At 44.4% G+C, this 23,631-nt stretch overlaps 1 protein-coding gene across 4 annotated transcripts in view; it reads right to left on the minus strand.

Annotated features, from left to right (window-relative positions):
- The window catches only part of PSME4 (proteasome activator subunit 4), a 300,232-nt gene that overhangs the window by 224,275 nt on the left and 52,326 nt on the right, over nt 1–23,631 (minus strand). For all 4 annotated transcript variants that reach the window (XM_040351636.1, XM_040351635.1, XM_040351638.1 and 1 more), the window contains 6 exons: nt 13,673–13,717; nt 10,723–10,872; nt 10,564–10,627; nt 7,823–7,897; nt 5,518–5,640; nt 243–335 (listed from right to left, as the gene is read on the minus strand). In XM_040351636.1, the coding sequence (XP_040207570.1) occupies nt 243–335; nt 5,518–5,640; nt 7,823–7,897; nt 10,564–10,627; nt 10,723–10,872; nt 13,673–13,717 (550 nt within the window). The remainder of the gene's footprint in view (nt 1–242; nt 336–5,517; nt 5,641–7,822; nt 7,898–10,563; nt 10,628–10,722; nt 10,873–13,672; nt 13,718–23,631) is intronic.

A 23,631-nucleotide genomic window follows, 5' to 3' on the forward strand; every position in this document is an offset into this window, starting at 1 on the left:
ATCTAGTAGACGCGGAACTCTCTGTGACAGCTGCCATGTCATAAATAGCTCAGGATTCTTGGATAGATGCAGCGCCATGATCTGTGAATGTCTTGAAGGTCTTTTCTTAAAAAGGCATAGCTGTACCAAGAATGTTCCTTTAGACATGCTGGATGAATACATGCTTGGCAAACATAAAGGGAATCCTTTTCGTTTTATACACAGTTTATCCATGACATTGATCATGCAGGCAGAGTACTCACCAACCACCTGCCATTGTTTGACGGATGGTAAAAAGAAGCAATGCTATTGAAGAGCCCCGTCAGATGTTTCTGTACAGCCTTGCCTGGTCCTCCCTATACAGAACAAAACACATGATCAGTAAAGGTTTAAGATCAAGGTGAGGGGTGTAGAAATCTGAAACGGTCAAACCAAGCAGTGAGCAAGATATATTTTTTTAATATACTGAAACACTTAAAAGGTCTACAGCTACAACATAACAAAATTGCTGTATTTAGTCTAATATGAATACTTCCTATGATCCTCAGTGCCATATCGTGTCCATAACGCTAGATTTTCCCGATTGCGGCATTTCAGTCAAATTTGGCTACTAGATGGCACCAACGTTTGTCACATTCGTACATCAAAATGTGGTGTGGGGTTGGAACCCCTGTCAAGTTTTTATTGCTTTCGGTCTTCATTAAGGCCCCTTTCACACTGGGGCGGGAGGTGCAGTGGCAGTATAGCGGCGATATACCGTCAGAATTGCGGCGGTATTTGGCCGCTAGTGGTACGGTATTAATCCCCGCTAGCGGCCGAAAAGGGGTTAATACCGCCCGCAATGAGCCTCTGCAGAGGTGCATTGCCGGCGGTATTACCGCGGTGTCCCACCGTTTTCAATAGGAAAGAGCCGTGAAGGAGCGGTATACACACCGCTCCTCTCACCGCTCCAAAGATGCTGCTTGCAGGAGATTTTTTTTCTCCCGCCAGCGCATCGCCTCAGTGTGAAAGCCCTCGGGCTTTTTACATTGAGAATGCTGGGGCAGGAGTATTCAGGCAGTATTTATGCGCTATTTTTAGCGCTAAAACGCCTGAAATACTCCTCAGTGTGAAAAAGGCCTTACTGGAATTTTCCCCCCACAGCTTAGCGAATGTGATGAAATTATACTTTCTCCTCAGTGGCTGAGGCACAGCAGCGGGAGCCATTTGCTACCACTGCTGTCAATCAGTGTCAGTGAGCCAATGTGGAGAGAGTGTAGGGCGGGGCCGAGCCGAAGCTCTATGTGTCTTATGAATATGCATTAAGCAGGGGTTCAGGAGCTAATACAACAACCTTTAATAAGTCCAATGAGATGCATGACAGTTCTTGACCTTATCACTTTTATTTGTAAATGACAGGTTTATGGCTCTGCCGGACTCGGGGCTGTGAGAGAGGAGAAAGGCACACAGAGCAGCTATGCCCGGGTCTTACCTCTGCTGCCTATTCAGAGAAGCCTTTGTATTTTGTGAATGAGTTCACAAAATACAAAGGCTTCTGTGATTGGGCAGAAGGAGGGGCTGGCAGAGCAGTTGCACCAACTCTAATGTTGAAGATCCCGGAAACGCAGATAACCGTTTTATGAGTGCGCAATAAAATTGATGTAAATTTTAGAGATGAGCCCAGGAGATATCATGCAGCTCCTTTGACTTAACACATAGTGTATCTTTACATTTTACAAAGGGAGCTGAATTCCAGAACTAAAGTGATGGTGTAAAGCGCGATGGCACCAATTCACACTGCAGCCATGTACCAACATTTGGTGAATAGTTATATAAAAATTTTAATTTTACATAAAAATCAATCGGGCGTGAGTTGGCCATTCTCTGCAATGGGGAGTGCCTCGCAAATGAGTCATTTCCTAGCTTTGCCATTAGACGCAGGTGCTGTTCCAAAGGGCACAGAGCTTATGTTTTATCAATTGGTTTAAATATAACCTTTACATTTATTTGTCTAATGCAACTTCACAAATGCATAAATGTAGCACAGTATGAAATGACTAATAATTCATTACAAACAGGAGCTGCGATACGCCCACTGGAAACAAAGTTGGGTTTATTGATGATGTATCCCTCTCAAGCTCAGGTACTTACTTCTCTAAAAGCACTGAGCGGAAAGGAAAACATAACAAGTGTGCAATCGTCGGGGTCTCCTGAGCACACAGCCATCAAATGCTACAGCAGAAAATCCTACCAAATGCAAGTCCCTAACACAATTACAACATACAGCACAGGCTCGATTTGGTTCGTTGACCACAGTGGTCTCCAAACTGCAGACTTTGCTTGCCTTTATCTAGCCCTTGGGGCACTATTTTATCCACCGACACCAACAAAAGGGCACAATTCCTCCCAAGGACACCAAAGTTTGGGCACAGTTCCTTCCAATGACACCAACAATGGGTCCCAATGACACCATTGATGGGGCAAAATACCTCTCACCGACACCAAAGATGGGGCATGGTTTACTTCCACTGATGCAGGTTAATGTTCTATTTCTGATGGTCATGGTTCGGCCCCCATTAAAGTCTGACGGACCGCAAACTTCCCCTTTGTATAGAAAGTTTGGAGATCCCTGGTTCAACACATCCTTTCTCAGCCTTTATACCCAGACGAACCCCTAAAATACTTTTTAGGTCTCAGGGAACACTTACTAAAAAAACAAATCATTGAGGGTCAATGTATGACATTGGTGTTTGTATTGGTCCAGCAACGCACCAACACCTTTGCAGCCATTGAGCTTCATGCTGGGTGCTTGGTGTGCTCCGGTACCTTTAAGAAGGGGTGGGCTCCCCTTCAGTCCACCTGCCCTTACCTATCAGAATGCTATGCCTCCATTGTGGGGACACTCATAGTTTTGCGTTGGGACCACAGATACCAGGGTGAGGCTCTGTGGCTTACGCATGCATTTGCAAATGCGTGCGGACCAAACCCCTGTTTTTAACGCATACTGTTAGACAGGTTCAATTGGTTATCAGCGAGCTGGTCGGCAAGTAGGCTTGGGTTTTTCCTGGGTTTACCCCAGGCTTTGTTATCCGTTTCAGCCTTCCAATGCTGCTTACTGCGATGGCCATCTATAGATGGGGGCGGTGGTGAGTTTTTATGATAAAAAAAGCCTCTTAAATTAGTACCACCCTTACCAGACAATTAAAAGATCATTGGTGTCATGCTACTGGTTTTGCCAAATGGTTTTGGTCCTTGATGGGAGGTCACTCAGCCACAGCTCAAGGAACCCCTAGCAACCTTCGGAGGAACCTTGATTGATAATGACTGGTCTAACATATCTTTACCTATCCAGTACTTAAAAAATAGATAGTTAGGCAAGGGCTTGACAAATTAGCTTTAAATCTAGGAGCCAGCTAAAAAAAGTTAGGATGTTTTTTGTTTTTTATAACTAAGCTTTATTTTCAATGACAAAACCCCTTCTATTATGTAGCCCTGATGTGTAGCTTGACAGATGACACACGGAGGTGCTGGTTTGTGGGAAAAAAAAAAAAAAAAAAATCTGCAGCAGAGCAGTTTTTTTTTTTTTTTTTTAGGCGTTAACCATTTGCCTACTGGGCACTTTTACCCCCTTCCTGCCCAGGCCAAACAGCTTACAGCACTGTCGCACTTTGAATGACAATTGCGCGGTCGTGCAACACTGTACCCATATAAATTTTTTACAAATTTTTCTGAGTCGGATAGAGCTTTCTTTGGTGGTATTTAATAACCACTGGGTTTTTTTTTTTTATGGTTTGTTTGCTTAGCAAAAAATAGACCATAACATTTAAAAAAGGGAGAAAATGTTTTCTTAATTTCTGCTAGAAAACTTAGCAAATAAGTAATTTTCTTATTCGCCGATAGGCACTGATGGGCAGCACTGACTGATTTTATTTGCAAATGTGTGCAACTAAATCCCTGTTTTTAACGCACTTTTAGACAGGTGAATTTGGTTGGTTGCCGATTGGTTGGTAAGTTGAGCTTGGTTATTCTGTGTGTTAGTTGACATGTGTCAGCCCTTCCAATGCTCCTTGCTGTGAAGACCAGTCATAGGTAGGAGCAGCGACAGTTGTTTTTTGTACCGATAGGCAGCACTGATGGGCTGCACCAATGAAGAGGCACTAATGAGTGGCACCGATTATCAGTGTAAATGTGCATGTCAGAATTGCTGGTTACTGGCTCTCCTTTCCTCACGCTGTGACAGTGCGTGAGAAAAGTACTGCCAAGTCTGTTTACAATGTGACCAGCTGTGATAGGACACAGCTGATCACATGGTAAAGGGGCTGCTGTGATTAGCCTTTTACCTTCATCTGTGGTCAGCTGTGTCCAAAGGACACAGTGATCACAGAGTGCGCCCAATGCTTCTGAGAGGGCATTAACAGATGTCTGCATGTCCGGGGCATTGGGCAATAGCAATTGCTCACGCCTGGGAATGGGCTCACAAAAGCCCAGGCGCCAGGACACAATGTCTAGTCACCATGGTGACCTAGAATTTGTCCAGACTTGGGTTACATGGTAATATCTATGTCTCTCAACCCCAATGCAGCGCTCTATGCATGCTCCCTACATTTTAGAGAAGACGAGGAACCACATGAGACCAGGAAATTCCCTTCTGCACCAGGCTTGTCTGATCTCTAAATTGGGCTTAAAACCAAGACCTGCCTACTAGGCTTGAAAGGGTTAGGGGATTCTGGAGTATACAGGGCAGTAATGTTCACAGGGGGGCTTTCATTTGATTTCAGGACAGCCACCTACCTGGTCTTTTATTGTTGTACACTCATTTTCCATGCACTAGGTTATAGTGCTTTATTTGTGAGTACCCCCTCTTTTTAATAAATTTTATTGTTACTGTGATCATACGGAGAGCACTATGTGCCTGTTTTATACCTTTCCATGACACCATTCCATGTGAGAGTGTATCGGATGACCATCCATCATCTGGAGTCTTTTGGAGAAAGGGATTATTCGAGGAGGCACCGCTGAATTTAACCCCCCTTATTTGAGGGACAGCGCATTTGACCTGCTGCTCACACACAGGTCCATTTGTTCAGGTGAGCGGCTTGTACTTCCATTTAAGGATACCTGTTTGCTGTGTTTTAAGGAGTTTACATCTGAACACCTCAGTGAGGTTCCAAGAGTCAGTTTAACCCTTTCCTCACTCCGATTGATCATTTTTTGGACTTGCCATTATTATTATTTATTTTTATTGTGTTTTTGTTTGTAGCGCTGCACTGCTTTTTTCTAAGTAATGTTCACAAGCCATTGTTCTGGTGCCTTCCATCACAAGGTAATGTTGGCATTCACTCTATAATAAAAACTGTCTGCATCACCCTGGTCACCAGCCCTATTCCAATGTTATTCCCAGCCTTTTTCCAAAGCTTGTATGAAAACAGTTGGTTGCTATGAGGCAACATAGATGACTTTTTGAAAAAAAAAACAACTTTGGTTTTATATGGCAATGTGAGTAACAGCTGCTAGTTAAAAAGGACTTTAATCCATCATACTTAATCCTTTGCTGCCTACCATCATTGCAGTTATCCATATCACAGCATGTCCAATGTCATAAGCATTCGCCAGTTGTCTTGGTACAAGCACTTGACTGCTTCCTACAGGGAGATTTAAACTACGCAGAATCCGGGTAAACACCTGTAATAAAAGCACATGGTGAGTATATGCCAGGAACATCAAAACACACACTTTGCAAACAAATATTATCAGCTTAAGTCCTGCAACAAGTCAGTACTGGCAGCTTACCCATAATGTGTAGTGGGCAGCGGACAAGACAAGTGAAATAAATACAGCAACGCTCCAATTTGTGATCAGAATTTGGCTACTAGTTTAATATGCAGAATGTACAGAACGGTTAAGCTTGTTCTGATGATAGCAGTCTATCAGTCCCTCAAAACATTACAGCAGTCGCTAACTTGCCTCCTCCAAGTGCTTCATTTTTTTTAATCTAAACCAGTTATGGGCACCCTCACCAATCAATTGTGAAGTCTGCAAGGGTGTGAGAAAAGCGGCAACTTCAAGGCTAAGGCAGGCCATAGACAGTGCAAATTCCTTTCCTGCAACGAGTTGCAGGGAAGAAATTTGCACAATTTCTCCATCAACACATACAGTGCTGTCAGGGGAATACCTCCTGTGGAGCAATTGTTTTCTCCCGGCGGGGGAAGCCATCCCCACCGGGAGACGACTGATTACTGCTAGCAGCTATAGCAGCCACTTGCAATAATCGTAAGCAAATCCGGTACGCTGGTTGAACCCAAGTTGATCAATCAATCAACTTGATACATTCAGCCTGCTCATTAATGGTTTGAATCTCAGACGCTTCCTGCTGAAGTATTTGAATAGTGAGGAACACTGGGTTTCGGGGTAACTGAAGCCATCCAGAATCTGAGAACATGCGCAAGCACCTCTAGGTGCCTCCTCCTCACACTTACTAGGAGTTTACCAGCTCTAAACTGCATGCAGCTTTCCATTAAGAGCACCCTAAAAAGCATTTGGCTAAAGAGATCTGAAGAAACAGCGGAAGCTGTGAAACGCGTCATCTGATTGGCCCAACGTCACTGGTCTTTGCGCCATCTTTTCATCATTTGGCTAAATACTCTGGGCCACTTGAATCAAAAATGCTCTATAGCGGGGGTCAGCAAAGTGTAGATCGCGGACAGGTGACTGATAGATCGCACTCTGGGCTTGCTGACCTGCCATTTCACAACATCAGAGTGCAATCCACTGTAAAGTTGAAGCTGTAGTAGGGGATAAGCCGATGCCTACTCTGTAGCCCTGGCTCCTGTCCCATCCTAAATGCAGGAGTTTTGGTGATCTTTTAGAAAGTGCACCACCCCTGCAGGACATAATAGAAGTCTCTGGCAAAGTGCAGCTAACCCAGCAGTGTATAGGGGGGCTCAGAACATTAATGGTTCATTTACATTTTCAGTTTAGGAGGCGTTTTTACCACCCCCTCCCCAACCACTCCCTTTAGCTGTAGTGGCCAGGGGTGTACACATGTCGCAGCAGGAGTTATACGTCCTGTCCCTGTCTGGTTAGTGGGTGTAGCACCTGCCAAGCATGACCCATTCAAGTCAATGAAGCCACTCAGCAAGTGCCTTGCAACTTTCTGCAGTGCAGAAAATAAAGAGTTAAAGAATGCAACGTTGTGTTGCTTTCTCACCACCTGCTTTAACCCCTTGGACCCCGCAGAAGCATGCAGTTGCAGGGCGCTTGCAAAGTGGCCCCATTTACTTAAATGGGTCACGATTGGCAGGCGGTAGCACCCACCAAAAGCAACCGAGATTAAATTCCTGCTGCAACAGGTGTTCACCTAAGGCTGCTGCCTCAGACTCACCTGTATTAACCACATACCACTGGTGGGCACCGATAAGGCGGCACTGGTGGGCACCGATAAGGCGGAATTTATTGCACTGGTGGTCACTGGCAGGCGGGACTGGTGGGCACTAACGCGGCTGATGTGCCTCTTTCACTGGGGACTTATGTCCATTATACAAGAGCTGGTGATCGGCTTTTTTTCTCCTCACGCAGTCAGTGTGAGGAGAAGAAAAAAACGATTACAGAGTTTTGTTTACATCACGTGATCAGCTGCCATTGGCTGACAGCTGATCACATGTTAAGGGGCCGGCCCTTTACTCGGATCTGTGGTCACCCGAGTCTCAGTGACCTGGTGATCACATTGGTCTGAAAACCAATGTTCCGGGTGAATTCAGCCGTGGATGACACTGAAGTCAGTAAGCACTCTAGTGACCGATGCTTTCAGGACAGCAACTGCAAAGAATTTTTACTTTATAATATCAGACAAACTACAAGCGCTTACCTTTGGAACATATGGATCCCAATCAATGTACCCAATGTTGTCATTTGCCAAACGTGCAAAGAGATTCACTAGGTGCTGTGGTAGGAAAATAAACACAATAAATTGAAATCTTCATTAGGTTACATTCATACATAATATGTTACAAACTAAACTGAGGTCTTTAAAAGTGGAGTCGGGTGCGAGTGTATAAACTCCAAACGCTTGCTATGGGGGCAAAAGTGCGTGCTCGCTCCCAATCCGCAATCTGCGTAAGACTGGCCATACATTAAACAATTTTCTTGTTAAATTTTCTTTAGGATTTACTTTTAACTATGTAGTCCAAGGGCCTACCCGATTACATGCAATTAGAAAATGTTTAGGTATGACCTCATATTACACGGTTTTGGTAAATCTAAAAGGAAAATGTAACAAAAATATTGTACAGTGAAACCTTGGGTTGTGAGTAACGCGGTTAACAAACGTTTTGCAATACGAGCTATTACTTTAAAAAAAATCCTGACTCTGAGTGTTGTCTCACAAAACGAGCAGGGTTCAAGCCACAGTGGTGTGCAGTACCACGTTTGGCCTGAGGCGGGGGGCAACGGAGCCACTCGGAAAAAAACATAAATACTCAGTTCCCGAGCCTGGGTTCAGCCGAGCTGTCTTCGGGCCTTTCCGAGGCTTTCCAGCGCCCCCACCTCTGCCCACATGCGGTATTGCATGTCATTGAAGTCAATGTGGAACAAATTATTTTAGTTTCTATTGACTTCTATGGGGGAACTCGATTTTTTTTTTTCCCCCCAACCTCAGAGAACTCTGTCGGGAGACTTATTCAGTTTTGCGTTCAATCGCTGTCTCAATCACAGTTCACATCATTGTGGTATTTCTTCGAGACCCTTTTTTTAATAAAATGATATACATATATAGCTTTATTACTTTATTCATCTTCCACATCTCTTGGATACCTAATGCCCAAATTATCACAAAAGATTACTAATACAACTATGTCTCAGTAAAAAGTATCCCGCATTTTTATTAATAATTTTTTTTTTAATACTAATGGCGGCGATCAGCGATTTTTTTCGTGACCGCGACATTTTGGCGGACACATTGGACAATTTTGACACATTTTTGGGACAATTGTCATTTTCACAGCAATTTTTTTTATAAAAATGCATTGTTTACTGTGAAAATGACAATTGCAGTTTGGGAGTTAACCACTAGGAGGCGCTGAAGGGGTTAAGTGTGACCTCATATGTGTTTCTAACTGTAGGGGGGCAGGGCTGGACGTGTGACGTCATTAATCGTGCTTCCCTATATCAGGAAACACACGATCAATGACAGCGCAACACACACCCCCTCCTCGTTCTTCAGCTCTGGGGACCGATTGCGGGACTCCAGCAGCGATCAGGTCCGCGGAGCTTCGGACCGGGTCACACGCCTGCGACTGGGCACTTAAAGAGGACGTACAGGTACGTGCTTGTGCCCAGTCGTGCCATTCTGTCGACGTATATGTGCAGGAGGCGGTCCTTAAGTGGTTAAATATTGAATTAAGTTATGTTAAGCGCCCATCACTTCTGCATAGCCCATCGTATGCTTGTACCCTATCCATTCCTTCCACTTCTCTTCAAACTCCTCCTGTTTCTCTCCTTCCCTAAATCTCAGATATTCCTTGTTGCAAATTTCGTCTACTTTATTGCACCACGCTCTCAATGAGGGACTCTCCAGTTCTTGCCAGTTACGGGATATTTGGTTCTTTGCAGCGTTCAAGAGCTGTGGGAGTAATGTCTTCAGGTAGTGTTTAGTTGGCAATCGAGACCCATGTAACACGCATACCCACGGGTCGTCTGGGAGTTCATCGTTTGTTATTTCTCTAATTGTTTTATTTATTTTTTGATGATTTGATATGCGAGTGCTTTGGATTACGAGCATTCTCCTGGAACGGATTATTCTCATAATCCAAGGTTCCACTGTATTATGTATGGCCAGCCTAACCATATAGACACACACAGCATGGCTCAGCCCCGCTCCTTCCTCCCAGGAGTTGATTGATAGCAGCAGGAGCCAATCGCTGCCTATGGGGAGAGAAGGAGAACAGCAATGTTGCTGTCCAGAAAAAGCACTGAATCGATAGAGCCAGGTATATATTTATTGGGCGCTGGGCAGGGAGTGTTACTAAACCCAGGACCCTGCATTAACTATATCTGATCCCCCACAGATCATGGAAAAGCAATTATTTTAGTAAATATAACCTGCTAAATACCTTTTCTCATCAGCAGTATATAGCAGTCTTGTGATTTCTATCAGTGTCTGGTTAAAGCTTATAGAAGGAGTTTTCATTATACTCCAACTGTCCTATGAGACTGCAGGACCCCTGACCCTATGTCTGGACAGTGCTGATTGGCCCTGTGCGGATCACATGCACTCTTGCAATAGACACCAAACTGAGCACGTGAAGAGTGACTCCAAAAGCTCTGTCTTATCAGGAGATGGATTGGGGACAGTGGCAGAAGGGGAGGATCAGAGAAGACAGGATCAAAACAGCCTTTTTACACAATGCAGAGGATTAACCCCTTAGGTTCTACAGGGATACTGCATATACAGACTGATATTTACCGATGTGGGTTTAGCAACACTTTAAGCCTTTAGAACAACATTAAACTTGTTAGGAATATAAAAATATATGAATGTCTATAGCCCGTCTGCAGGTTCAGTTTAAGTCCACAAACGACATTTTCATTATTTCTAAATGTGATACCTACCCCTTCCCACTGAGGAAGATTCTGAACTGAAAGCCAGAGGCCCATGAATTCATCGAACCACAGTCTAAAAAATAAATAAAAATAAATGTATTTATTGTGTTATGTGTTTTAACACACCACTAATTTATATATCTCTTGTATCTTTAGTCAGGTACTTACTTAAAACCTTTATGATGAAGCTCTGGAGGCAGGGAGGTAGGCAAAAACAATTCAAAATAACTAATGGCCTTTTGCATGGTTACATCAAAAGGACACATTAAAGGCCGCCATTCTTCTAGCATTTCTGCAGTTGCATCATCAGGAAAATAACTGGAAAATAGGAAGAGCAAAAAAACAATCGTAAATATTCTGAGCTTTCTGACATTATTTCAGATATTACTAAGAGAAACGAGATCAACCATTCCAAAAATGCAAAAAACGCAAATGGGCAGACAATGGAGTCTCCGCATCATCACGACCACAGAGAAGGAATCCACCTAGATCGCTGGACAGACACCCGGCTAAGCCTCTCAGAGAACAGCAGAGAGCCTGAGCCAGCCGCTCCCGCCCACTCCACAGCTCAGCGCGCCAATGAGTGAGGAGGAGCAGAGAGCCCTGACTGACAGTCAGCAGCTCTCTGCTAACAGATGCGAGAACCGAGCGATCGGCAGTGTTCGATCGCTCGGTTCTCGGTGTTAGGGGTGTCAGGGGACAGACGCAGCATCCACCTGGGTAAGTATGAATCTGAAAAAAACAAAACAAAACATACTTCTCTTTTAAGGCCTAATGCACACAATGTTTTTATAGTTGCTGTTTTTAGCTTCAGAAGTTTTTCCTGAAGCCAATAAACTCCCCAGCATATTATCCTATGAGTCCATGAACATAGGCTGTCATCAGCTTTTATTTTTGGTAGGAGTGTTTTCTGGCTCTGAAAACCCCCAGAACTAGCCGGTTTTAAGAGAAGTTTTTCAGCTGTAAAAAAATGTTTCAACTCTGATAAAAGCTGAAAAACACGGCTATTTGGCGTTAATCAGCGTTTTTGAGCCATAACCTTTTTTGGGAATATCGTTTTGCTAGAAAAATTCTACAGCTAAAAAACACTACTGCAAAACTCATTCTACAGCTACAACTTTCTACAGCTAATGCTACCGGCCTTTTTTTTTGTGCATGAGGCCTATTTATCTATTTTTGCGGTAATTACCTCACATTCAATATTTTACTTTGATGAATTGACTCTTATCTCATGCGATATTTCCCCCAAAAAATTAGTCATGTGACCTTCATATCACATCACAATTTAAAGCGTGACATGTTGGGTATCTATTTACTCAGCGTAACATCTTTCACATTATACAAAAAAATTGGGCTAACTTTAATGTTTTTTTTTCATGAAAGTGTTTTTTTATTTCCCCCAAAAATTGTGTTTGAAAAACCACTGTGCAAATACCGTGTGAAATAATTGCAACACACACACACCATTTTATTCTATGGGGGTCTCTGCAAAATAAAATATATATATATATATATATATATATATATATATATATATATATATATATATATATATATATATATATATATATATATATATATATATATATATATATTATAGGGCTGTGGAAATTAAAGATTAATACCTCGATTAAATCGTAAATAGTTATGATCGATCAAAATACTTTTGATCGGTACTATTGGTGCAACGGATCGTAAATGACCCGAACGGGTCACCATATGCGGATCGGCACACTATGTGATCTGCTGCTGCCTTGGCCATAGAAAAGGCCGGGGCTTCGGCCAAGCTCCCGGAGCGGTGGCCATCTTGGTCCACCCGGCGGCGGCCTAGGTGAGTTCATCATCCGGCCTCAACTGCTTGTGTTCGGCCACCTTCTCTGGTAAGACTAAGCAAGCGCTAATCTTCCTGTACAGTGGGGGAGAGGTCTGTGGATAATACAGTGGGGGGAGATGTCTGTGGATAATACAGTGGGGGGAGATGTCTGTGGATAATACAGTGGGGGGAGATGTCTGTGGATAATACAGTGGGGGGAGATGTCTGTGGATAATACAGTGGGGGGAGATGTCTGTGGATAATACAGTGGGGGGAGATGTCTGTGGATAATACAGTGGGGGGAGATGTCTGTGGATAATACAGTGGGGGGAGATGTCTGTGGATAATACAGTGGGGGGAGATGTCTGTGGATAATACAGTGGGGGGAGATGTCTGTGGATAATACAGTGGGGGGAGATGTCTGTGGATAATACAGTGGGGGGAGATGTCTGTGGATAATACAGTGGGGGGGAGATGTCTGTGGATAATACAGTGGGGGGAGATGTCTGTGGATAATACAGTGGGGGGGAGATGTCTGTGGATATTACAGTGGGGGGGAGATGTCTGTGGATATTACAGTGGGGGGGAGATGTCTGTGGATATTACAGTGGGGGAGATGTCTGTGGATATTACAGTGGGGGAGAGGTCTGTGGATATTACAGTGGGGGAGAGGTCTGTGGATATTACAGTGGGGGAGAGGTCTGTGGATATTACAGTGGGGGAGAGGTCTGTGGATATTACAGTGGGGGAGAGGTCTGTGGATATTACAGTGGGGGGAGATGTCTGTGGATATTACAGTGGGGAGATGTCTGTGGATATTACAGTGGGGGAGATGTCTGTGGATATTACAGTGGGGGAGATGTCTGTGGATATTACAGTGGGGGAGATGTCTGTGGATATTACAGTGGGGAGATGTCTGTGGATATTACAGTGGGGGAGATGTTTGTGGATATTACAGTGGGGGAGATGTCTGTGGATATTACAGTGGGGAGATGTCTGTGGATATTACAATGGGGAGATGTCTGTGGATATTACAATGGGGAGATGTCTGTGGATATTACAGTGGGGGAGATGTCTGTGGATATTACAGTGGGGGAGATGTCTGTGGATATTACAGTGGGTGAGAGGTCTGTGGATATTACAGTGGGGACTATATATGGTGGTGATTGGAAAAATGTACCGTATGTGCATTATAATCAAAATTAAAATCGATAAAAAAAAAGCTTTTTTTTTACATGAAGAAGAGAAGTGGCCCAGATGGGACGTGGTTATACATTTAATTCACACTTCAATAATTCTACTTACGGTCGACAGGCTTTCACTAGTGTTTTTAGGACACCTTCCACAGAGCTGGAAAAAAAATAAAAAAATAATTAAAACCTTTTCAGTGGTCTGTTCATAACACATACCCATTTATTACATTTTTTTGTACTCAATAGAGCAGGGAACGGTTATTACTGAGGTTTGTGTCCCTGCCGGGAGATCTCCTCTCCAGTAAAGAAACCCATTGCCATAAACACAACATTTTTCAAGGAGTGGAAAAGAGTTAGAGTTTGAGTTTTGTGTATGACCACTGGATTTGGCTAGAGTTGGACCAGTGTTTCTCCCCATGGAACTCCGTTTTTCCTGAATCAGCAACACGAGTTGTCGTAGTCGGCGCAAGACTGGCCACCAGCACCGTAAGAACTGATGACACTCTAGGGCCAAGATGCACGGCATCATTCTTTGCTTTGGTGATGGTAGCTGACTTGTCCGGACTGTGGTACTGCATGCCTTTGATCCAGGGTAGGTGATATTGCAGGGCAGCCACCAGAATCCAAGAGAAGACAGAGGTTCACCTCCTTCAGACCACGTCCACCTCCTGCCCTCTGCTTTGCTGCTGGAGCCAGAATGTAGGGCTCTGGAGGGAAGAGGGGGCTCTTAAGAAGGATTCTGATTTGATGGGGGACTTCTAACCTGATTTTGGGGGGGGGGGGGGGGGGGGCTTCTGATGCGCGGTTCATTTCATCAAGGTTGTTGTGTGTATTGTCCCAGGCCACGCATTGATAAGTAATAGTTATTTTTATTACATTTAACCCCTTCGCGCTGACCTACGCAATTTTGCATTAATGGCTTGAAGGGGTTAAATCACCCTGGTACTGTTTTGTTAGATCCAGCGGTTGGTTTTTTAGTGATAACCAATGCAGCCAAAAGCCGCTCGGCTGTTATTCTCCCCACCTCCCGCCGCTCTTCCTGGGCCTCCCGTTTCACCAGTAGACCTGAGCCACCAGCCAGCAGGTCCGCCGTCTAGGCTGAGACCCAAACAAAAGCGGGATTTGGCTTTGCTCGGGTCTCCGATCTAAAATCCTGGAAGTGACGTCACAATGTCACGTCCAGTTTACTCGGCTGCCGATGGCGCTGACAAAAAAAAAAAAAAGGACAGTATTGATAATCGCAGATTTAAATACTTTTAAGAGCAAAGGAGGGATTTGGGTCTTTTAGACCCCCAATCTAGGGATCGACCGATATTCACTTTTTTTGAAGCATTGGTATCGGTCACAAAACTGACCAATATTACCAATATTGCTTCAAGGGGTTTTACCGGGGCGATGCATGCAGCTGCAGGCATCACCCCGGTACCGTTCTTTTGAGCGGACGGTCGGCTTTATTGTACTAACAACCGATGCGACTCAGCAGCTGCTCAGCTATTATTACAAGCAGCAGGAGGGGACGACATTGCATAAAGGGGTTGTATGAAATCTGATTTTTTTTTTTAAATAAGTGATGTTCTCCTTTATCATAAAGTGGCAAAAATAGAGCATTGATAATAACATTTTTCACTCGAGTACAATGTAAATGTAAAGAAACGCCTCTACTTATGTAATAAAGCCGAAGACAGAGGACCCAATAAGCACAAAAATAAATGATTTACAAGGACCAAAAACAGCCAATCAGAAGTCAACTGATATTTTCTTTTTTCCTTTTTTTCTGATCACAAATAATAAAAAAGTCATATAAAAACTATTCCCTTCAAATATTTTATAATACAACCCCTACACAGGTCATAGCACGTGCATGGTTCTGAAAACAACACTTATTCACCCATGAACTTGGTATGTCAATCTGGAGCTGATCTGTATTCAATTTAATATCGTAGACAAAATTAAAGCGGATGTGCGCTCAAAAAAAAAATATTAAAAGCCAGCAGCTACAAATACTGCAGCTGCTGACTTTTAATATATTAGGACAGTTACCTGTCCTGGAGTCCAGCGACGTCCGCAGCAGAGGACAAGTGATCACTCGTCACTCTGCTGCGCCCCCCTCCATCCACGGTGAGGGAACCAGGAAGTGAAGCGCTCCGGCTTCACTGCCCGGTTCCCTACGGCGCATGCGCGAGTCGCGCTGCGCCCGCCGATTGGCTCACACGCTGTGTGCTGGGAGCCGAGTGTTCCCAGCACACAACGGGGGACAGACGGGAAGTCAGGAAAAACCCGTCTTTTGCCCGTGACGTGTGGCCGGAAGTGGGTGCAAATACCTGTCTTTAGACAGGTATCTGCACCCCCTCCCCCCTGAAAGGTGTCAAATGTGACACCGGAGGGTGCCGATCAGCGTGACTTCACTTTAGGGTGGAGATCCGCTTTAACACTATTTTAGTTGATTAAAACAATTCAGATGACTACAATATGACAAAAAATCCAGGTGACTAAAATACGACTAAACTAAAAATTCGGATGATTAAAATACAACAAAACAATTCAAAATACTAAAATACAACTAAAAAACATTCATATGCCTACAATACAAATAAAACTAAATAATGATTGCATTTTAGTCAAAAGACTACGATTAAAACTAAAATCGAAATTTGACATCAAAATTAATACAGATTCATAAAAAAAAAAAAAAATGGGCGGTTTCCTTTGTGTCATGATGCGATGATGAGGGACAGCAGACGAAGAATAAGGCTTGTGTCAATGACCTTTGGCTTGTGTCTCTACCCATACAAGCCAATGAAAATGCAAAAGCATCTCATAGTTGGTTGATACAGCTTAGAAGGAGCCAAGGCAAATGTACATGAAAGATCTCAAAGTTACTTCAAACGATCAATCTCTTGGCATATATAGAAAGAAAAGGAGGGCGCACCGACCTTGTGCATCACCAAACATAAAATGTATTTAAAATTGTAACAAGAGTAATTCTCACAAACTAAGGTTTAAAAAAAAAAAAAAAAAAAAAAAGCTCATCAGTGCTCCAGCAATTGGGAACCGTGTCTCTAGACACCTACAACCTGAACCGGATGTTAGGAGGAACCAGATGGCATCACAGACGGCTTACGCATTACATAGGAAGCTATTGCTGTGGCTCTGATGAAGAGGGCCAAGAGCTTTCTTTTTCTCTCTTACCTTTTTGGAAGTACCGAGTGTACTTCTGATCCAGCCGGGCTGTGGCCCATGACGTCATGTCCCCTGTGTGTCCCAGAAGACAAGCTGGCCATTCACAAATAACAGCGTGACTCGCACATGTACAGTAGGAAACTGGCAGTGAAGCCACAAGGCTTTCCTTAGTCGGAATGGCGGCGCCAGCACCCGATCTGATGGACAGATCGGCCTCGGGGGGCCGAGATTGCGGGCTCCCTAGACAGTACGTGTACTTATTAAAAGTCAGCAGCTACAGTGTTTGCTCGGGTTCGTCTGGTGGCTGGGTATAAAAACCAAGTGAGGGGGAAGATGGCCCACCCATCTACATACCATAGCAGGGCGGAAGCGACGTCAAAACATCACTTCCACCCATAGCAAAAGGGAAATTTTTTTCAAATTATAAAATATATATTTTTTATTGCATTTTAGTGTAAATATGAGATGTGAGGTCTTTTTGACCCCAGATCTCATATTTAAGAGGACCTCTCGTGCTTTTTTTCTATTACAAGGCATGTTTACATTCCTTGTAATAGGAATAAAAGTGAATTTAATTTTACTTGGCGTAACATTATCTTTCACAATATAAAAAAATTAAAAATAAATATTGGGCCAACTTTACCGTCTTATTTTTTTATTAAAAAAAAAAAAAGTGTCTTTTTCCAAAAAAAAGTCTGTTGAAAGACTGCTGCGCAAATACGGTGTGACAAAGTATTACAACGACCGCCATTTTATTCTCTAGGGTGTTAGGAAAACAAAAAGTAATAATAAGTAATTTTCTAGCAAAAAAAATGTTAACTTGTAAACAACAAATCTCAAAAAGAGCCTTGGTCCTCAAGTGGTTAATTGACTTGATAGTTGATGCTATACTCTGTTTAAAAAGAAGAGTCCCTTTAATTTTTTTGGAGCAGTGTATATGTATTATATATAATTGTAAAAGCAGCAAGAACATGAATTGCCTTCAAAATGAACAAATTAAATCAAAACCTAACCCAAAGACATTAATAATATATTTGCCACTAAATTCAAGTGCTTAACAGTCATAACCTTTGGTAAAACATGTAAATGCAATGGAACTCACACGGCTGGGTCCCGACTCAGCATGGCGGCAGAAAACACGAAAACAGCCGCACTAGCGGTGGGAGACCAGCCCTAAGCCCACGCTGAAATTTTCTATTAAATTTAAGGATTCAAAATAACATGTGAAAGTGGCTCCGGGTTCCAACATGACAATGAACACATCTAATTTGCAGAGATTTTCCCTGGTCCTGCACGCCGTTTATGACAATTCTGCTCACAAGTAGGGATGTTCAGACAAGCCAAAAATCACACACACACACACACACACACACACACACATTCTTCCACATGCTGGGGTACTGACGTAGACATTCACACTATGTTATTTGCCTGAATTAGAAGATATAAAAATAAAAAAACGCTACAATTCAAAGAAAAAAAAAAAACAGAAGGGAAATGGAAGGAAAAGGTAAGTGAACCAACAATGTAAAGGACCCGGACAGTTTTTGCGATTCGGCACTGTGTCGCTTTAACTGACAATTGCGCGGTCGTGCGACGTGGCTCCCAAACAAAGTTGGCGCCCTTTTTTCCCCACAAATAGAGCTTTCTTTTGGTGGTATTTGATCACCTCTTATTTTTTGCGCTATAAACAAAAATAGAGCGACAATTTTGAAAGAAATTCAATATTTTTTACTTTTTTCTATAATAAATATCCCCCAAAAATATATAAAAAACATGATTTTTTTTCCTCAGTTTAGGCCGATACGTATTCTTCTACCTATTTTTGGTTAAAAAAGAGATTTTTAATACAGCTTACCTGTAAAATCTTTTTCTTGGAGTACATCACGGGACACAGAGCGGCATATTCATTACTATATGGGTTATATGGAGTACCTTCAGGTGTAGACACTGGCAATCTCAAACAGGAAATGCCCCTCCCTATATAACCCCCTCCCATAGGAGGAGTACCTCAGTTTTGTAGCAAGCAGTATGCCTCCCAAAATGGTCCTCAAAAAAGAGGGGTGGGAGCTCTGTGTCCCGTGATGTACTCCAAGAAAAAGATTTTACAGGTAAGCTGTATTAAAAATCTCTTTTTCTTTATCGTACATCACGGGACACAGAGCGGCATTCATTACTATATGGGATGTCCCAAAGCAATGCTTACAATGAGGGGAGGGAGAACATCTCCAAGACAAAAGGATTTAATTTAGAGATATACTCAAATCATAATAAATCCAACTTAGTTGAGAAAAATAATTTTAAATTTTAAATTTAACTCAAAAAAGAGGAGCCCCCGGAATCCGAGGGTCTCAAACTGCAGCCTGCAGCACTGCCTGCCCGAAGGCAGTATCAGTATTCCTTCTTACGTCCAACTTGTAGAATTTTGTAAACGTGTGGACAGAAGACCAGGTTGCCGCCTTGCAAACTTGAGCCATAGAGATCTGGTGGTGTGCTGCCCAGGAGGCGCCCATGGCTCTAGTAGAATGAGCCTTTAATGATACTGGAGGAGGCAACCCTTTCAAGCCGTAGGCCTGAGTGATTAATTGCTTAATCCACCTAGAAATGGTGGACTTTGCAGCTGCCTGCCCCTTCTTGGGCCCATCCGGTAGAATGAACAGCACATCTGTTTTCCGGATCTTCTTTGTAGCTTTAAGATAGGCCTTCATGGCCCTGACAATATCCAAGGTATGCAGCAACCCTTCCTTTCTGGAAGTAGGTTTAGGGAAGAAGGATGGTAATACCAAATCCTGGTTCAAATGAAAACTGGATATGACCTTCGGTAGGAAGGAAGGATGAGGGCGGAGAACGACCCTGTCCTTATGAAAAACAAGATATGGTTCCTTACAGGATAAGGCCGCTAGCTCCGAAACTCTTCTTGCGGAAACTATGGCAACCAAAAATACTAACTTCCTTGTCAGTAGAACCAAAGGAATTTCAGCCAACGGCTCAAACGGTTGTTTCTGTAAACTTGACAGAACAAGATTTAAATCCCACGGACAAAGCGGGGATTTAACTGGAGGTCTAATACGTAAGACCCCTTGAAGGAAGGTCTTAACCAGCGAGTGGGTGGCCAGCGGCCGCTGAAACCACACTGACAGAGCAGAAATCTGTCCTTTGATTGTGCTTAATGCCAATCCTTTATGCACTCCTAGCTGGAGAAAACTTAATACTCTATCGATGGTAAATTTGCGAGAAAGCCATCGCTTGGACTCACACCAGCCTACATAGGCCTTCCAGACCCTGTAATAAATCACCCTAGAGACCGGTTTCCTGGCTCTGATTAGGGTAGAGACTACTTTCTGAGACAGACCTCTACCCCTGAGAATCAGGGATTCAGCTTCCAGGCCGTCAAATTTAGATGCCGTAAGGCAGGGTGGAGGATCGGACCTTGCGATAGCAGGTCTGGCCGTAGAGGAAGAGTCCAAGGGTCTCCCACTACCATCTTTAGGATGAGTGAGTACCATGCCCTTCTGGGCCATGCTAGAGCTACCAGGATGACTGGTATGTGTTCCACCCGGATCCTGCGCAGCAGGCGGGGTAGTAACTGGAGCGGGGGAAACGCATAAAGAAGTTTGAACTGATGCCAAGGGCAAACCAACGCATCGGTTCCGCAGGCCATCGGATCCCTTGAGCGGGATATGAACCTGTCTAGTTTCTTGTTGAGTCTCGATGCCATGATATCCACGTCCGGCACTCCCCATCTTTGGCAGAGTGCTTGAAAGACTTGTGGATGCAGAGACCATTCCCCCGGCCATAGAGTCTGGCGGCTTAAGAAGTCCGCCTGAAAGTTGTCCACTCCTGGAATGAATATTGCCGATATGCAGGGCACATGCGCCTCTGCCCATAGGAGAATCAAGCTCACCTCTCTCTGAGCGGCTTGACTCCTGGTTCCCCCTTGGTGATTTATGTATGCCACGGCCGTGGCATTGTCTGATTGAATTCTCACCGGGAACCCCTGCAATTTTGACGTCCAAGCCCTGAGGGCTAGTCGAGCAGCTCTGAGCTCCAAGATGTTGATGGGCAACTGCTTCTCTGGCTTTGCCCAAGTACCTTGGCGAGTGCAACCATCCAAAATTGCTCCCCAGCCCGTCAGGCTGGCATCTGTGGTCACTATCTTCCAAGCCACTGGGCTGAAAGACTTCCCCTTCAGTAGATTCTGAGGGTCTAACCACCAACACAGACTTTGTCGGACTCTTGATAAGAGCGGCAACGGGATATCCAAGGCCTGTGGCCTTCTGCTCCATGCTGACAGGATGGCTGCCTGTAGGATGCGAGTGCTTAGAACCAGTAGGATTAATTCCTTGATGGCTTTTACCTTCCTCAGAGGTAGGAACACTCCTTGTTGTTCTGTGTCTAATCTCATGCCAAGATATTCCAACTGCCTTGTGGGCTGGAAAGCTGACTTTTCTCGATTTAGGACCCAGCCGAACCTCTCGAGGTATTGGACCGTGAGGGCCACTGCTCGCTCCAAGCCGGGAGACGAGTGGTCTATGACTAGGAGGTCGTCCAGGTATGCTAGGATCGTGACCCCTTGGATCCTTAGCTTGGCTAGGATCGGAGCTAGGACCTTCGTGAACACCCGGGGGGCCGTAGCCAACCCGAAGGGAAGCGCCACGAATTGGAAGTGACGCGAAGCCACCATGAAGCGTAGATATCTTTGATGTGGCTGATAAATTGGAACATGAAGGTAGGCATCCTTTATGTCTATGGACGCCATGAAGTCGTCCTTCTGGAGTGTGGCAGCTGCTGACCGCACGGATTCCATCCGAAATGAGCGGATCTTTAGATATGCATTTACCATCTTTAGGTCCAAAATTGGCCTGACATCTCCATTGGATTTTGGGATGATGAATAGGTTGGAGTAGAAACCCAGCCCCTGTTCCAGGACTGGTACCTCTACTATTACTTCCTGGGAAAGTAGATGATCTAATGCCGATCTTAATGCGGCTCCCTTTTCCGGATCGTTTGGAATCCTCGACTTCTGGAAATGAGGAGGAGGAAACCTTAGGAAATCTAATTTGTAGCCTGTGGCCACGGAAGACCGTACCCACTCGTCGGGAATGCTGGCTTCCCAAATCTCTGAAAAGAGTCGCAGCCTTCCCCCCACCTTCGTGGGTGGGGGCGCCCCTTCATAAGGTTGGCTTGGGGGCTGGTTTTGCTGGTTTGCGAAACCACTGCCTTTTGCCTCTAACAGCCTGTCCTTGTGATTTGCTGTTGAAGCCGAAGTTTGCTTTTGCAGGAGGCCGTCGATACTGCTTGGCATTAGAGGGCCCCTGCCCAGGGGAATACTGTCGTTTAAACGCAGGCCCCTGAACCTTCTTCTTAGTTGGCAAGAGAGTACTCTTGCCGTTTGAAATGGTCTGAATGTATTTATCTAGGTCTTCTCCGAAGAGTCGTCCTCCATGGAAGGGGAACCCTACCAGGAGCTTCTTGCATGGGGGCTCAGCCTCCCAGCTTTTTAACCATAAGAGTCTTCTCATATGGATAAGGGATAACGATAAACGTGACGCTTGCTGGATAGAATCCTTGATTGCGTCTACCGTAAAACATATGGCCTTAGGGACATCCGAAAATTCTTCTGCCTGCTGGGCAGGAATAAGTTTAAGCATCTGCTTAAATTGATCCGATAATGCTTGAGCGACCCCAATCGCAGCCACAGCTGGCTGTACTACTGCCCCTGCAGTAGTGAAGGAGTTCTTAAGCTTCCAAGCGCTTATCAACTGGATCCTTGAACACCTGTATGTTTTCTACAGGGCATGTTAACGATTTGTTAACACATGAGATGGCTGCGTCCACTGCAGGAGTAGCCCATCTTTTGGAAAATTTTTCTTCCATAGGATATAGGACAGAGAACTTCTTAGGTGGTAAGAAGATCTTATCTGGCTTGTTCCAATCTTGGAACAAAACTCCCTCTAATAGAGGATGGATCGGAAACACAGCATTGCTTTGAGGCGCCCTCAGTGAGCCCAAAGCTGAAACCGTCGATACCTGGAGATCTGGTACTGGCAAGTTGAATGCCCTATGGACCAAGTCCGACAATCCTTGAATCCACCAGCTCTCCCTCAGGGAGACTGCCCCAGACTCCTCTGTATCCGGATCCTCGATCCCTGAACCTACTTGGTCCTTGTCCAAGAGGTCGTCCAATTCCCCCTGAGGAAAGGACCTCCTCTTCTGAGGGTCCGCGCTCGGGCGACGGAGATCTATTCCGCTTACTGCCCCGCATAGCTGCGGCTATCATTTTACCCATGCTTTTCTGCATCTCTTTTAAAGAGGTGAGTAATACCTCCTCCGTGACCATCTTAGGGTTGGACTGACCCGCGTCAGCTCCAGCCCCAGATCCCGATGGCCCCAAGGCTCCCTGTGGGGAAAGCAGCGGCATAGCTTTGTCCGAGACCTCAGACTCTCTGGGGGAATCCCCACCTCTTGTACCCTTGTTTTTTGATGCCATGGTACAATACCGAGGTACACCTGCTACTTATTGGTACCTGGGACTTATAAATAGTTAAATGCCCAAACACCTGTTTGGGGGATAAAAAAATGCTTCCTCTCCCCTAGATGACACTTTTTTTTTTTTTTTTTTTTTTTTTTTTCAAATCTAGGAAAGAAAAAACATTCTGTCCCCCTGAGTAGTATTGCAAGAAAAACTATGAGATGGAAAAGAAACAGCCTATTCCTAGGCTTGAAAACAGTCTTTCTGAAGACTGCAATATTCTTTCTGGCCACTGTGTGTCCTCGGCGCCCCGTGCTTGCCGTTCTGGTCTTTCCTCCTCAGTTCCAAAGTATTGAATGAGCTATATGGAACAAACAAGGAAGGGCCGCCCCTTCCTTAAGCCACTGACCCGCCCTTCC

The sequence above is a fragment of the Rana temporaria genome, chromosome 4, assembly GCF_905171775.1.
Source record: "Rana temporaria chromosome 4, aRanTem1.1, whole genome shotgun sequence".
NCBI classification, from domain to species: domain Eukaryota; kingdom Metazoa; phylum Chordata; class Amphibia; order Anura; family Ranidae; genus Rana; species Rana temporaria.